The 15,466-nt window shown below is 44.1% G+C and overlaps 1 protein-coding gene across 1 annotated transcript; it reads right to left on the bottom strand.

The window, feature by feature from the left end:
* Positions 1-4,487: 4,487 nt before the first annotated feature.
* On the bottom strand, positions 4,488-13,140 carry Mycbp (MYC binding protein). The gene is made up of 5 exons (XM_051171385.1): positions 12,982-13,140; positions 12,763-12,835; positions 7,301-7,349; positions 6,998-7,127; positions 4,488-5,570 (listed from the first exon to the last, which is right to left on the bottom strand). The coding sequence occupies exons 1-5, from the start codon at positions 13,063-13,065 to the stop codon at positions 5,526-5,528; spliced, it is 381 nt and encodes a 126-aa protein (XP_051027342.1). The 5' UTR covers positions 13,066-13,140; the 3' UTR covers positions 4,488-5,525.
* Between the last annotated feature and the right edge of the window lie 2,326 nt (positions 13,141-15,466).

Raw genomic sequence — 15,466 nt, 5'->3', positions numbered from 1 at the left:
TGTGATTAGAAATAATGATGGCAAATGCTTGCTCCAAAGTATGTTTCAGAATTTTTACGTTTTGAACTCCAGAAGTGGACATTTGACCACCTTTAAAGTATAGCCCTGTACACTTAAAAGGAGTTGGAGTTGGCATAGGGGCCTTGGTCTTACAAAGTTGGCTATTGTTTGCAGGGCTGAGGATGGGATTCGGGTGTTTTGGGCATGCTAGGCAAATTCTACAACATAGCCTTATCCCCTGCTCAGATTGACTTGATTGTGGAGAGAAAAGCTCGTGGAGATCAGGCACTTTGGTTACACCTGATCTAGAACTTAAAGGCAGGTTATATCCTCAGAGGTCATCACAACCTCACCTAAAAAGCTATCAACACCATAGTATCTAATATCTAATAGGCAGGCAGAATGCACTTAAATGTACATGCCCCTCAGTCTCTGAGAGACTGCTTACAGGACACCCTTAATCCCATTAACAGACCAGAAGATGTCATGTTCCTTATATAAGCTAGAACCAGTATAATGAAATGGTATCTTAGCCAGGCATGGCACACACCTGTAAATCCCAGTATTTCAGAGGCAGATACAATTAAGTTTGAAGTCAGCCTGCTCTACACATCAAGTTCTTCACAGCCTAAGCTAGAGGGGTGGGGGGTAAAAGCTGTTACACTATATTGCATAGCATAAGGGCAAAAATTAAACTCTACACATGCTCAGTAGTGCCAGAGGAAATAAAATTTAAGGGTAGCTGTAATAAAGGCTCTGTTTAACAGTTTTGGCTGGGATGTATGAATAGAGGCCAGAGGACCCAATTTCTTCTTTGTTATTTGGCATTATGTATGTAAAGCTAGCTAGCTTGTAAATTTCTGGGCTGACTCCAGTCCACTTCCCATCTCACAACAGAAGCCCTGGGGTTACAGACACAAATCTGCCCTACTTTATGTGAGTTCTGGGATTCAAATATTTATGGGACAAGTGCATTACCAACTGAGCTATCTCAAAAGCTCTGTTCTATCTAAAATTTCATTCTGGGCTGGAGAGATGGCTCGGGGGTTAAAAGCACTTGGTGCTCTTGGAGAGGACCCACATTCAGTTCCAACACCCATATGATGGCTCACAACCATCTGTAACTCCAGTGTCGGGACATCCAATGCCCTCTTCTGGTTTTCCAAGGATAGTACACATATGTACATGTAGGTAAAACACTCATACACATAAAATAAAATGAAATAAATTGTACAAAGTTTCTTATTCAAGGTGTTGGCAATGTAGCTCAGTTGGTAGAATGCTTGACTAGTTTTCATGAAACCCTAGGTTCCATCCGCAGCACTACATACCCTAGGCCTGGTAGCACATGCCTATAATCACAGCTAACAGTCACACTCCTCAGAGCCTAAAGTGGGCAAAACAGTTGTCGCTTCTTCACAACAGCCGTTCTATTAGTCCTTCTCCTCCCGCCTTCATTACTGTTAGTCTTACACTAATGCAGTCTTCATCACACACCAAGTCTTCTCAACCTAAACTAACAGTGAGTTCCACGCCCCAAGTCTTCTCAGGTCCGTTATCTTCAGTTACTTCAATCACTGCTTCTATAGTACTGTTCTGTAGGACTTTGAGGGTAAAAATGTTTTATGTCTACACTGTTCAGGATAGTACCTGCTGGCCACATGTGCACTGAATGCTAGAAATGCTCCTGGTGTGATTGAGGAACGTTTTGTAGCTGGTGGCAAGCACACTGAACAACTGAGCCGTGTTTTCACATCCCTTCTCCTTATTGTTCATTCTTTAAAATGCATTCATCCTTGTCAGCATCCCTCAGATGCCTGGTACCTACAGAATAACCATAGGGCTTTCAGGAAGACTTACTTATACCTGGACAGGATTTGTTCTCCAAACTTGACTTTTAGGCCTTAGGTGGGCAGACTCTCACCTAGCTCATCCAAGTTGTCCCGAGCACCTAGCCCCGTCCAGCCACGTGTCTAGCTATATCTGCCAGGCCTATAGTAATTTCATGTTCTCTATTTTGTTTCCTATTTTGTCAGAAACCCTGCTCACTTTGTGTAAGTACATATTTTTAGTCACTATAGGACTTGATGTTAACTTTTTTGTTTGTGCTGAACAGTATATGTACCCCATTTTGTCACGTTCAAACTTGTTCCGTGTCATCCAGCCTTTCCAATTCTGTGGTGCTTACAGACATGGCAGCACTACCAACTACTCTGCAGGTAGTCCTTTAGTTTGCAAGACACTTTTATACCCACTGTATTTTAATCTGATCCTGACAGTAACCTTGTAAGGTAGGCAAAATGTGAAAACACAAATACACACGTATCTTAGGGGTGGGGAGGATGTTGAGACAGGAGCGTACATAGTAGCCAAGGCTGGCCTCTACTTACTATGTTGTCAAAAATTACTTTAAAATTCCTGAACCTCTTACTGCCAAATGCTAGGATTCCAGGCATGGACCATAATGTCTGGTATGTGTTGTGTGCACATGTGGAAGGACAGCTCTCAGATGACTCTCCTTGTGGGATCCAGGGATTGAACTGAGTTCTTCAGGCCTGTATCTAAGCAACTTTACCCACCGAGCCATGTCTATAGCCCATAATTCTTGTTTTATAGATGAAGCAGCTGAAGTTTAGCAAGAACTGAACTGATGGCCCACATTTCCTGTTTGAGGATTTAACTAGCATCATTTTGCCTGACCCTGACTCTTCATTCAAGTCCTTGATAGAAATGTTGGAAGGGGCTCGATGGTTAAGAGCACGCACTGCTCCTGGGAAGGACCTAAGTTTCGTTCCCAGCACCCATGTCATGTGGCTCACCATGGCCTATGACCTTAAATCTTTTTCCTAAGATGTATTTTTTCATTTATTTATGTTAATGGGTTTGTTTTTTAAAGTAAATATATGAGTGTTCTGTCTGTGAATACATCTGCAGGCCAGAAGAGGGCATCAGATCCCACTATAGATGGTTGTGAGCCACCATGTGGGTGCTGGGAATTGAACTCATGACCTCTGGAAGAGCAACAGTGCTCTTAATCACTAAGCCAGCTCTCGAGCCCCAGACCTTGCTTTTTTGCTTTGCTTAGTTTTGTTTTCAAGACAGGGTTTCTCTAGGCTCTATAGAACAGGCTGGCCTCAAACTCAGAGATCCACCTGCCTCTGCTTCCCCAAGTGGTAGGATTACAGGAGTGTGCCACTGTGGCTGGCTCAGACCTTGAATTCTTTTTTGTTGTTGTTTGTTTGTTTGTTTGTTTTTGTTTTTTGAGACAGGGTTTCTCTGTGTAGCCTTGGCTGTCCTGGACTCACTTTGTAGACCAAGCTGGCCTCAAACTCACAGCGATCCGCCTGCCTCTGCCTCCCGAGTGCTGGGATTAAAGGCGTGCGCCACCATGCCCGGCTATCAGACCTTGAATTCTTAAATATCAATGGTGACTCAGGTCTGTTCCACCTACAAGTGACAATCTAACCCACATGCTGCAACTAATGTGCAAAAGGGTGGTCCAAGAGACAGTCATAGACCTACTGACATAACTTGGACCAGGCATGGTGGGACACACCTTTAGTCCCAGCACTTGGGAAGCAGAGGAATGAGGGTCTCCAAGTTCGAGTCTGAGGCCACTGTCAACCACGTGGTAAGTTCCAGGCCAGCCACAGATACATATAGTGAGCCCAGTTTTAGAATGAATGAGTGAATGAGTAAATAATTAATAACAGTACCATGAGGAAAAAAAAAGGACTGGTTGCTGAAAAATAAAATGTACTTGTCTGCATCAACAAAATGACAGCCATACAAACCACTTGAAGTTAAGTCCCCTCTCTTCCAAATCCTCATGGGGCCCTGTTTCATTGTTCCTACAATGCTTAGCACATCCTAACCCACTTGATAGTTGTTTACACACATGTCTCATAATGAGGAAGTGTGTACCACACCAGCACTTAGCCTGGTGCTGTGCACCCAGGACGCACTCAGACTGGTAAAATAAGAGCATCTGCCCAGATGAATGTTCCTCCAGTAGCATCTGGTCACCTTCCAGAGACAAGCTTGTGACAGAGGAAGTGCAGGCCATTGTCACAGTGCTGCCAGCAGGACTGGCTCCAGTGCCCTTGTAATGGCTTGGTCAGGGTTCCCAGCAGGTGCCAGTACCTCTGCCCATTAGACCAGCTTTGACTGGATCTGTGCAATGATCAAAATTTAAAGACAGGCTGCCTAACAATAAGGAGAGAAGGACTTCCATGTCTGTCAGTGAGGAAAGAAGTGATCAACAACACATTGACTGATTGTTCCCAGAGAAACGGCAAAGGGCCAGATGTGGGGGTGAATGCCTACCATCCCACCATTCAGGAGTTGGAGGAAAGAGTTAAAGGCCAGCCTGGGGATACCTGAGACTGACCCCTACCCAAAAAAAAGAAAGGACTAAGAAAACGAGTGGTACTTTACCATTTACAAATCTCTCATATACATTCTCTCATTTCACCTCACAACAACCCTGTGAGGTAGGCGGCAAAGGGCACAGATGAGCACAGTGAGTCTCCAAGCCAGCAACTGACCTGCCCAGGGTTCTACAGTTAGCAGTACATCCTGTGTGGCAGTGTTTGGCCTAAAAATTCAGCACCCAACCTTTACTTGTCCTACCTACTTCCGGAGATAATAAAGATAAAATGAGTTCAAGGCTCAAAAAATAACCTTTGAGGGGAAAGAAGTCCCTGTAATTACATACTATAACCATCTGTGACATAATGGCTCATTGCCTTTCCTATCCCAGCTTGTGCATGAACCCAGAATTTCATATTATCTCTCTTCTGTGCTCAACTACGGAAGGAAGTAAGGCAAGGTAAGAGTGTAGTCCTGTTGGAAGCTATGTAAATTACAATCAAGGTAACTGCAGCATTAAGCAAACTGAAAACAACCGACTGATATGCAACCAGAACACACTAAAGCACACACACAGCAAGGCAGCATTATCGGATGGGCGTGATTGCACAGAAAGAAAATGTGGTGTCAGAGTTCACACTGGCACACACAAAGTTATCTAAGGCAAGTGGTGGCGAAGAAGAGTTATTTGTTCCACATTATAAAAGGAGCGGAAGATGCGTGGGGACCAATGCCAAAGCACCATACATCACAGCTGTGTGCAGCTGTCTACAGGAAATATGAACTTCAAGAATGAGTGTGCCTACTCTGTTCAACTCTGAACCAAGGGACAGCTCCATGCTAATCTCCTAGCTAAAATATAACCAGTACCATCATTCCTAACTGGATAATAAATAAAACATCTTTTAGTGAAAAGTTATGTGGCTCTTTAGCTTTTCTTCATGATCTACTTTGGATTCTCCTGCTTTAAGACCCAAAGAAAGTTATATTGAGTTTTTATTGGTGATTCTATGTATATGTGTTTATAACATATGTGATGAGTGAATTTAACATATTAAAAGTTTATAGCATCTTTTCAGGAAAGATTATATACTATACAAGCTATTCAAGTGATACAAAACCAGTTTTCAGTGTCTTTTCAACTGAGAAGAATCCTATTCAGCACGCTTCTCCTCCTGAGGTGGTTCATACTGAGCAAGCTATGGGGCAAAGACAGAGGATTTAGATGAATTTTATTTAAATTGGGCAAAAAACTTAGTAACACAATGAAATTAGATATTCAACTTAGTTATTGAGTCAGTAATCAATTTCTGAACTTTTCTTTCTTAGACCATTCACTTACTTAAGGATGAGTGCAATTAAACCTAACAAACCTTTTTTTACTTAAACCGTTATCACTGCCTGGGAACTAAACTTTATTCACTTCATGAGTGAACTATTCAAATACTAGGTACATAATAGTCTATCTTTCCAAAAATGTGGTTTTGTGATCTTGTCCCAAAAAGCACAGGGAAGAATTACGTGACTTCTATTAGTATGGTCATTCGATGAAAATACCTAATGTCTGACTTTAAAAGTACCAGAAGCCTTTAAATCAGCACTCGGGAGGCAGAGGCAGGCAGAGCTCTGTGAGTTCAAGGCCAGCCTGATCTGCAAAGTGAGTCCAGGTCAGCCAGGGCTACACAGAGAAACCCTGTCTCAAAAAACAAACAAACAAACAAAAAAATAAACTACCAAGTGTATATTTCAGCATCTTTGGTAGTTTAAGACATTGCATTTTCTTTAATTAAAAAAAAAAAGTGTGGCTCCTTCCAAGAACACTAGACTTAAAGGAGTTGACTTCTTTCATCTAGTTTCACATATGGAAAGTACATCATGTGGTTCAGAATGAAGAAACCTCAAAGACTTTGAGTTGATAATCAAATTTATAGGAATTTCAACAAAGGAAAAACTTCAGCTCTAGATAAAATTGAGTGCAGCTTCTTCTGTCCTCTTGTGAACCTGGAGCTAGCATGTTGCAGACAGTGCAGACTGCGCACTGCTTAACAAAGCAGTGGCCTGGACTGACCAAGCTGCTTAAGAACCTTAAAATTACCCATTTACTTTATGCAATATTAACTGGTACTCGTGCCTTTTTACTGATGCGGGTTCTTTTTTTGTTTTGTACTGTTTTGTTTTTTGAGACAGGGTCTCTCTGTGTGGCTTTGGCTGTTTTGAACTCCCTTGGTAGACCAGGCTGGCCTCAACTCACAGCGATCCATCTGCCTCTGCCTCCCGAGTGCTAGGATTAAAGGCGTGCGCCACCACCACCCAGCCTGATGCAGGTTCTTAATCCCCTATTATCCTATTTATTGTTGGTCTTGGATTTTTCTAGAGTCTGAGGCTTAAGTTTCCAGGCATTTGATTCAAACTGATACTGTCCTTCCCTGCTGCCCACTTAGTGAAGTTTTGGGGTTAGTTCTTTATTCTGATTTTACCCTGCTGCACATGAAACCCAGGACCTTTGCACGTGCCAGACAGATGGTCTACCACTGAGCTGCATACAACCCTGGCTGGAGTAAGGATCTGGTTGATAATCATTAGAGACAAGATTGTTTTTTAATTTGAATTTCTTTTGTAGATTTACCTTCGCTTTCAGTTTTTTATTTTCTTCTACAGAAGCTTCATATTTCTCTTTCATTTCTGCCAATTCTAGGCGAAGCAGCTCTATTTCTGGGTTTTCCGGGGTAGCAGCTCCTAAGTGATGCTTTAAAAAACTAACATCAGTGTTAAGAATGTACTCAGAGCAGAGTGAGTCCAAGGTCATGGGAAAAGTCAAAAGAACTTTTTCAATAAACAAAAGTATTTAAAGGTTATTATATATTTGAGTAGATAAAAATGTCAATAATAATAATGCTGGCCTTTTTGGCTTCAGAAATGAAAAGGATACTCCAGGGCACTGGCGGGCTTCTCTGGTTCCTCATATAAGGCTACCAGCACTGCGAAGAGGAAGAAAAGCAATGAAGTCTTCAGTGTAGCCGGCTCAAACATTCAGAAATTCAGTAACTACTACCTGCCTGTGGTATGGTGGGCAGATTGCGCAGGCCGTCCATACAGTGGTGAATAAGTCAGTGTCTTTACTAGCTACAAACTTACAGTCCGTTGCAAAAGATAAGGAACTCAGAGAGTACTGAGCTGCAGTGGTGGTTACTGAGTTTTGGACTGAGACTGGAAAATACTTTGCATCAGACCTGAGACCTAGCTGTGTTTCAAATAAAGTGGGAAAGCTTCAAGCACATACTAGGGGACTAGCATGTCAGTTTATGTTGTCGGTAAGTAGTGGAGAGGACCATACTATGGAGAACTGAGAAAAGATTAGCTGAACTTTGATCATAAGGACTACAAACATATTTCAACAGCTTTAAAGCAAGGGGGTGGCTGGATGCTACATGCAAGACTGACTGAAGTGGGACATGGAAAATGGCAGAACAATTAAGAAAGCGGGTGTGGTAGCTCATGCCAATAATCTCAGTACCAACAGGCGAGACGGGGGATAAGAAGTTCAAGACCATTCTTTACTGGAAAAGCAATGACCTAGAGATCTGAACTAACAACAAAAACATTAATGTAATCTAGCTGAAGAAATTTAAGAAATCTTAGATAACTAAGAAGCATTCCAGGCAGGAGAGATGGCTCAGTGGTTAGGAGTACTGACTGTTCTTCCGGAGGACCTGGGTTCAATTCCCAGCACCCACACAGCAACTCACAACTGTCTGAACTCCAAAATCTGACACTCTCACATAGACACACATGAAGGCAAAGTACCAATGCACATAAAGTAAAAATAAATAACTTTTAAAAAAAGAAAAGCAGCATTCTGCTGGGTGTGTTGGCACACACCTTTAATTCCAGCACTTGGGAGGCAGAAGCAGGGGGATCTCTATGAGTTCGAGGCCAGCCTGGTCTACAAAGAGTTCCAGGACAGCCAGGGCTATTACACAGAGAAACCCTGTCTCAAAATAAAATAAAATAAAATAAAGATTCCATTCAGAATGTTCAAGAATTAAATTTCAGCCAAGCATGGTGGGGCACACCTTTAATCCCAGCACTTGGGAGCAGAGGCAGATGGATCTCTCTGAGTTCCAGGACAGCCTGGTCTACAAAGTGAGTCTAGGACAGCCAGGGCTGTTACAGAGAAACCTTGCATTGAAAACGTAAAAATAAGTAAGAACTAAATGTCATGTTTGACAGGCTAGGCAGCAACCAAAAACATTACCAGTAGTCAACATGCTCAGATTGGCATTTAGAACTGTATTAAACTGGGAGCCAGGTGCAGCGGCACACACTTGTAATCCCAGCACTCAGGGAGGCAGAGGCAGGGGGAATCTCTGTGAGTTCCAGGCCAGCCTGGTCTACAGAGAAACCCTATCTAAAAAAAGAAAGAAAGAAAATGCATCATCCAGTCATAAGCCAGTTTACATGTCCACTTCTGGTTTTCAGATCTTTAATAAAAATTTAAAATATAGACAATATTAAAAACATCAAGCGAGTGGTACTTTTAACTTACACTAAGATACACAATTTTTTGAGATTTGCACATTTGTATCACCACTACCTACCATCATCTCTTAGTATCTGTTACAATACTCAAATCCCTATTTATTACTTTTATTAGCTATACGTTTAAAAGAGTTTCTTCCATTTGTACTGAGTTTAGACAGCATTTCTCGATGCAGCCCCGGCTGACCTGAAACCATGTAAACTAGGACAGCCTTAAACTCACAGAAATTGCCAAGCGGTGGTGGCGCACGCCTTTAATCCTAGCACTTGGGAGGCAGAGGCAGGTGGATCACTGAGTTCAAGGCCAGACTGGTCTACAAAGTGAGTCCAGGACACCAGGGCTACACAGAGAAACTGTCTCGAAAAACCAAAAAATAAAATAAAGTCACAGAAAATTGCCTGCCTCTGTGAGTGCTGCCTCCTTTTCTGGAAGTAAAGACGTGCACCAGCATGGCTGCTAGAATCTAAACTTTTATAGGGTATGGCTATTAAGGTTCTTGCCTTTTCCTTCCGTTATTCCACCCCATTTCCTTCAACTTCCAAATTTCTGTCTGTGATGCTTGCAAGGCTGATGCTACAAAGTGTTAAATTTCCTTTGCTTTTCTATGAGATGATTGTACATTTTATCTGAAGAGAATTCAACCAAATCACATGCCCCTTTGCTTTAGAAGCTAGGTTTGTTTTTACTAGCTACATATTGGGGTTGCTGGGGAATCAGAGGACACATTTCAGGAATCTGTACTCTCCTTCTATGATGTGAGTTCCAGGAATCAGACTCAGGCCCCCTTGGCTTGGCAACAAGCACCTTTACGTGCTGAGCCTTCCTGCTCAGTATTTACAGCCGGGTATGTTAAAGGTTGGTATGCTGCTTGAAGTAACTAAAATGGTACTCCAAATGATTGGTCATCTGCTCATCCGTGTTCTTGTCTTGAGGCTTTTTTGGTTGGTTAGTTAGTTGGTTTGGTTTTTTGGAGTTTTTGTTGTTGTTTGGTTGTTTGGTTTTGGGAGACAGGGTTTCTCTGTGTACCCTTGGCTGTCCTGGACTCACTTTGTAGACCAGGCTGGCCTTGAACTCAGAGATCTGCCTGACTCTGCCTTCCTTAGTGCTGGGATTACAGGTGTTTTTAAGATGTGGCCTCAGGGTTGGAGAGATGGATCCGTGGTTTAGAGCACTGGCTGCTCTTCCAGAGGTCCTGAGTTCAATTCCTGGCACCCATATGGCAACTCACAACTGTCTGTTACTCCAGTTCCACAGGACTGTTCAGACATACATGCAGGCAAAACACCAATGCAAGTAAAATAATTAAATCTCCTCTTTAGCACAGGCTAGTCTCAGACTTAAGCATCCCTCCTACTTCAGCCTATCAAGTACAATTAGAAATAAGACAAGAAGCCGGGCATGGTGGCGCACGCCTTTAATCCCAGTACTAGGGAGGCAGAGGCAGGCGGATGGCTGTTGAGTTCGAAGGCAGCCTGGTCTACAAAGTGAGTCTAGGACAGCCAAGGCTACATAGAGAAACCCTGTCTCAGGAAAAAAAAAAAAAGAAAGAAAGAAAAGATGCCAAGGTCTTCTGCAGGTATTGGCCTTAGGCTTTTGGGGCAAGGTCTCTCCCCAAACCTGGAGCTTGCATCCTTTTAGCTAGGTTAGCAGCCTGCAAGCCTTGATGGTCCTCCTCCTATGCCTGCCCCCACAGCATGGGGCTTACACATCCTGTCTGGCTTATCACATGAGTGCTCATGTCTGATCTCTGATCCTTACAGCTGTGCATCGAGTGATCTTAACCTGTGAGCCATCTCGCCAGCCTAGCTCTAGTTTGCCTTTCTGAGACGGATCTTACTATGTACTCCGACAAGCAGTGAGTGCAGCTCCACCTCCTCCATAGAGCACTGAAAACATCTCACCAATGCCTGGTTTCTTACAGTGTTTTGACATTAGAAACAATTTTAAATCCTCTCTGAAAGGTTTGCTAGATAGGAAAGTGCAAATTTGTATAAAACATCTATGACCCTTTAAAATTCAGTTTTTAATCATATTAATAGATACTATGTTGTTAGATGTTATTTAGGAGACTAGAAGTTTAAAAGATTGAGGGGTGGGAGCATGCAAAGGTTTCCAATCTCCTACACAGCCTGAAGGCTGCAGGGTGGCTCGGCATTCACTTATCTCCAATTGCCCACCTGCCTTTTACTGCTTTTCTGTACACTTACTGTATCCAGTCTGTTTCTCCAACTGCCTCTCCTACACACACACACACAATACTTGGGATCAGATGTATTTCAGTGTTTATCTCCAGAGTTTAGAATATCCACTCATACATAATGAGATGTTTGGGGGATGAGATCCAAGCCTAAACTTGAAATTCACTTAAATTCCATATGAACCTTATACACATAATGTGAACATGATCTTGTACAAGCAAATATTCCTAGGCTCCTTAATTTTGACTGACAGAATTAATCTAGTCAGATATGGAATTTTCCACATCTGTGCTCACTAAGTTACAGGTTTTAGAACAATTTAGATTTCAAATTTTCAGATTGAGGATACTTTACTTTAGATTCCATTCAATGTAAAATGTCCGTCTTTATTTCCCCCCTCTCCAGCCCCCAGTCCTGCTATGGTTCAAGCTATACTTTTACCACTAGCTGGCACTGTGTTTTAGTTTGTGTGTCCCTAACTAAGCCACAAGCTCCTGAAAGCAGGAACATTTCCGTGGCTGTATCCTGGGTGCCCAGAACACAAGGCTGGAGTAAGATCATTACATGAAGGAAATGAACAAGACGGGTTTTTACCACAAAACACAGTGTTTCACAGAGTAGTACCTTATATTTTGCTCACATTGACTTGCAAAGACATGAGGAAATTAGTAGTAATTCAAACTTGTCAGCTCATCCATGTAAGGGAATTAAAAGCTCTGCTTTCTGCTAAGTTCTCCCACAATTTCCTGGAGCTTTTGTTTCCCTGAAAATCAGTTACAAATTATTTCAAAGACACTTCCCATTCTCAGAAGGGCCAAGGCTTCAATGCCTGCCAGCAGTTCCCTTCTAGTCCCCTGAAAACACCAAGCAGCGCTGCATCGTTACTCAACATGTAGCAGGCATTCAGTATATTGTTGGGCCAGTTTAGCTGTATTCTCTCTCTGGGAATCCTTTGGTTTCAATCACCATATTCTCTAAGCTTATACCCAGAAAGGAAAGGAGGGGTATTTAACAGTAAGTGCCCTTTGTTGTTGTTTTGGTTTTTCGAGACAAGGTTTCTCTGTGTAGCTGGGCTCACTTTGTAGACCAGGCTGGCCTCGAACTCACAGAGATCCGCCTGCCTCTACCTCCCGAGTGCTAGGATTAAAAGCATGTGCCACCACACCCGGCTTTTTTTTTTTTTTTTTTTTTAAGGTAAACAATATAGGCATTTTTTATGTGCTCTGAAGATCTTAAATTATGAGATCTACACAAAGTAAGAATCACTACAGGCTGAGAGAGTTGAAAAGCCACAGCCCGAACTGCTAATTCTCCACTAGACTCACTTAATAACCCACTTTCGAATCCAGTAGTTTTCTTAGTTGCCTTCATCCAAAGGAAAATGTATAAGATCCCGCACACTATAAGGCGGGAGTAATTGGGATCTCAAGGTCCACTGCGGCTGCTCGAGGGAAAAGCAACGGAAGTTGGAGAGACTTTGCAACAGCTGCAAGAGTTTCAGTCTCGGGCAGAAAGCGCCCACAGGGGCGAGGCGACGTCCCCCAGCCGGCGTGCGCCCGACCCGCGGGACCCCAAGGCCTCCCCAGTCCCCGGGACGGCCCCACCTGGCCGGGAACGCGCGGGCGCGAGCAGCCGCCGCCCGCCCTGGCTCACCTTTCGTCAGCGTGTCCAGCACCCCCGACTTCTCCAAGTACCTCCGGAACTGCTCGCGCTTCGAGTCGGCGGCCTGAGGAGACACGGCGGGTCAGGGACCGAAGCCCGGGGCCGGAGCAGGAAGACGGTGCGCCCCGCCGCCGCCCCCAAGCCCTGCACGCGCCCCAACTCCCACCCGGCGCCGCCCGCACGCCCCGAGCCACGCCGCGCCCCCCTCACTTTGTAATGGGCCATAGTGACAGCCACAGCGGCGTAGCTGGCGCCGGAGACACGGGCTGGCGGGCTCCGAGCCGCACTGCTCATGCGCGGAACGGCGCGCGCGTCTGCGCACTGGGCAGGTACGGGCCGGGATCGCCGGGGTGTGGCCTGTTTTCATGGCGACCGGGACGCTGTGTATCCCTGTCTCCGCGGAACCCAGAGAGGCTGCGTGTGCCCGCCCTCCTCGGTTCCGGGCAGCCTCGCGTCTTCCTGTTCCGGTCGCCGCGGAGATTTGGTTACCTAGCAAGAGGCGAGGTTTCGGTAAATCCGGACAAGCCTCCCGTAGGGCCCTGAGTGGGTGTGGTCGGGAGTCAGAGCGGCTGTGCACCGAGCCTCTTCCCACGTGGTAGTGGCGCACTCCTTGTCTATTGGGTCTTTGGAAGTGTTGTGGACCGGCCAACGCCGTGTTTCTTGGCTCTCAGAAAAAATACCCAGCACGGGGGAGGTGAAAGCAGGAGAACAAGCAAAAGTTCAAGGTCACCCTCAGCTCTGTAGAGACTACGTATCTAGCTTGGAGTTTTTGTACAGGAGCCGCATGTAAGCTTTACGTCCGGTGAGGTTAACAGATGGCTGGGAGAAAGCTATGTAGGCTGCGTGCTTGTCTCTATGCAGCAGTGTTGGATTAGAGCAATAACTTGAAGTCATGGCTCTTTTTTCCTGCCTTTGTCATTAGTTTTTCTCCCCCAAACCCCAGTAGTTGACGTTAAGGTTTTTTCACATATATTTTGTATGTCTTTGTTATTTGAACCAATATGTATAAAATAATTACTGATGGTACTATGTATGTCTCTTTAGTTGCTCTTTCGTTCATCCAGAATGGTTGTCCCACTTTACCCTTCGATTGTCAGGACCCACCCAAAGGTCAGAAGATGAATTAAAAATGACTGTGCTGCTGTTTTGCTACTGGTAAAATTTCTGAGTGCAAAAGCGAACAATTAAGTGAATTTGCAGGTGTACTTGCTACTTGGCTAGATTTTTTTTTTTTTTTTACTTCTTTATATAGAATTCATTCTACATATATAGATATTACTTCTTTATATAGAATTCATTCGTGGTGGCGCACGAATTTAATCTCAGCACTGGAGAGGCAGAAGTAGATGAATCTCTGAGTCCAAGGCCATTAGGCTGGCCAGGGCTGCACAGAGAATCCCTGTCTCGAAAACAAAACAAACAATGTTTCAATGTTTCCATGTAAGGCCCTCCTTGCCTTTTGAAATCTAGTGAAATTTTTTATTACTTTTTTTATTTTGCCGGAGTTGGGAGAGAGGATTCGTGCCACGGGGTAGTTGGAGATCAGAAGACTCGCAGGACTTGGTGCCCCACCACGTGAGTCTCAATAATTGAGCTGTTATCAGGCTTGGCGGGAAGTACTTCACCTACTGAGCCATCTCACTGTTCCCTAGCTGCAAAGTTTCAAGACTATTTAAGAAAATAGAAATGAAGGCTATATATTGCACAAATAACAGGAATATTGTCTTTTCTGTTGGTCTTAAGAAAAAGAATTTTATTTGGACACGAGTAGCCATGGAACTTAAACTCATAAGGAAAGAACGCTCCAGTCATGAACCCAGCTTCAACTACAAGTTGAATGACATGGTGCAAAGCAGAGTTCCTCCAAGTGAGCCCTGCTTGCCTCCCTTTCTTCTTGTTGTCCCCTCCCTCCAGTCTGAGGCATTGCAGACTCATCCGCTTTCCCTAGCTTGGTGGGTTGGTTGGTGTTTCGAGACAGCGTTTCTCTGTGTAGCCCTGGCTGTCCTGAACTCACTTTGTAGAGCAGGCTGGCCTGGAACTCACAGAGATTTGCCTGCCTCTGTCTCACAAGTGCTGGAATTAAAGGCATGCGCCACCACTCCCGGCTGCTTTTGGGGATTTTTGTGTGTTTGTTTGTTTTATGGGGGAGGGATTGCTCTGTTGTTTTTTGAGACATAATCGCATTGTGTGTAGCCCTAGCTGGCCTGGAACTTCCTATAGAGGCCAAGGTGGCTGTGAACTCAAGAGATCCACCTGCCTATGCCTGCCAAATGCCAGGATTAAAGGTGTCTAACACCATGCCTGCTGTTTTCTCTCCCCACATTATTATTGTTGTTGTTGTTGTTATTATTATTATTATTATTATTATTATTATTATTATTATTATCTCTCTTTCTCTCCCCCCTTTCTCTCTTTCTCTCTCCCTCTCCTCTCTCTCTCTTCTCGGCTGTTTCAAGACAGGGTTTCTCTGTATAGCCTTGGCTATCCTGGAACTCACTCTATAGCCCAAGCTGGTTTCAAGTTCAGTGATTAAAGGCTTGGCCACCACCACTAGGCCTGCCTCCTCTCTTGAGCTCTCACCTATAATGAGCTCAGGTCCTCGTGCCTGCTGAGCCATACCCCCAAGGACTCCCTCATCTCTTGTATTTAGTTTTAAAGTGAATGTACTGAAAGGAGACTAGATGTGAGATAGATT

This window comes from Acomys russatus, chromosome 29, assembly GCF_903995435.1.
Source record: "Acomys russatus chromosome 29, mAcoRus1.1, whole genome shotgun sequence".
Lineage (NCBI taxonomy): Eukaryota > Metazoa > Chordata > Mammalia > Rodentia > Muridae > Acomys > Acomys russatus.
Note: the sequence above shows the minus strand (reverse complement) of the source record. Positions and strands in the feature narration are given on the sequence as shown.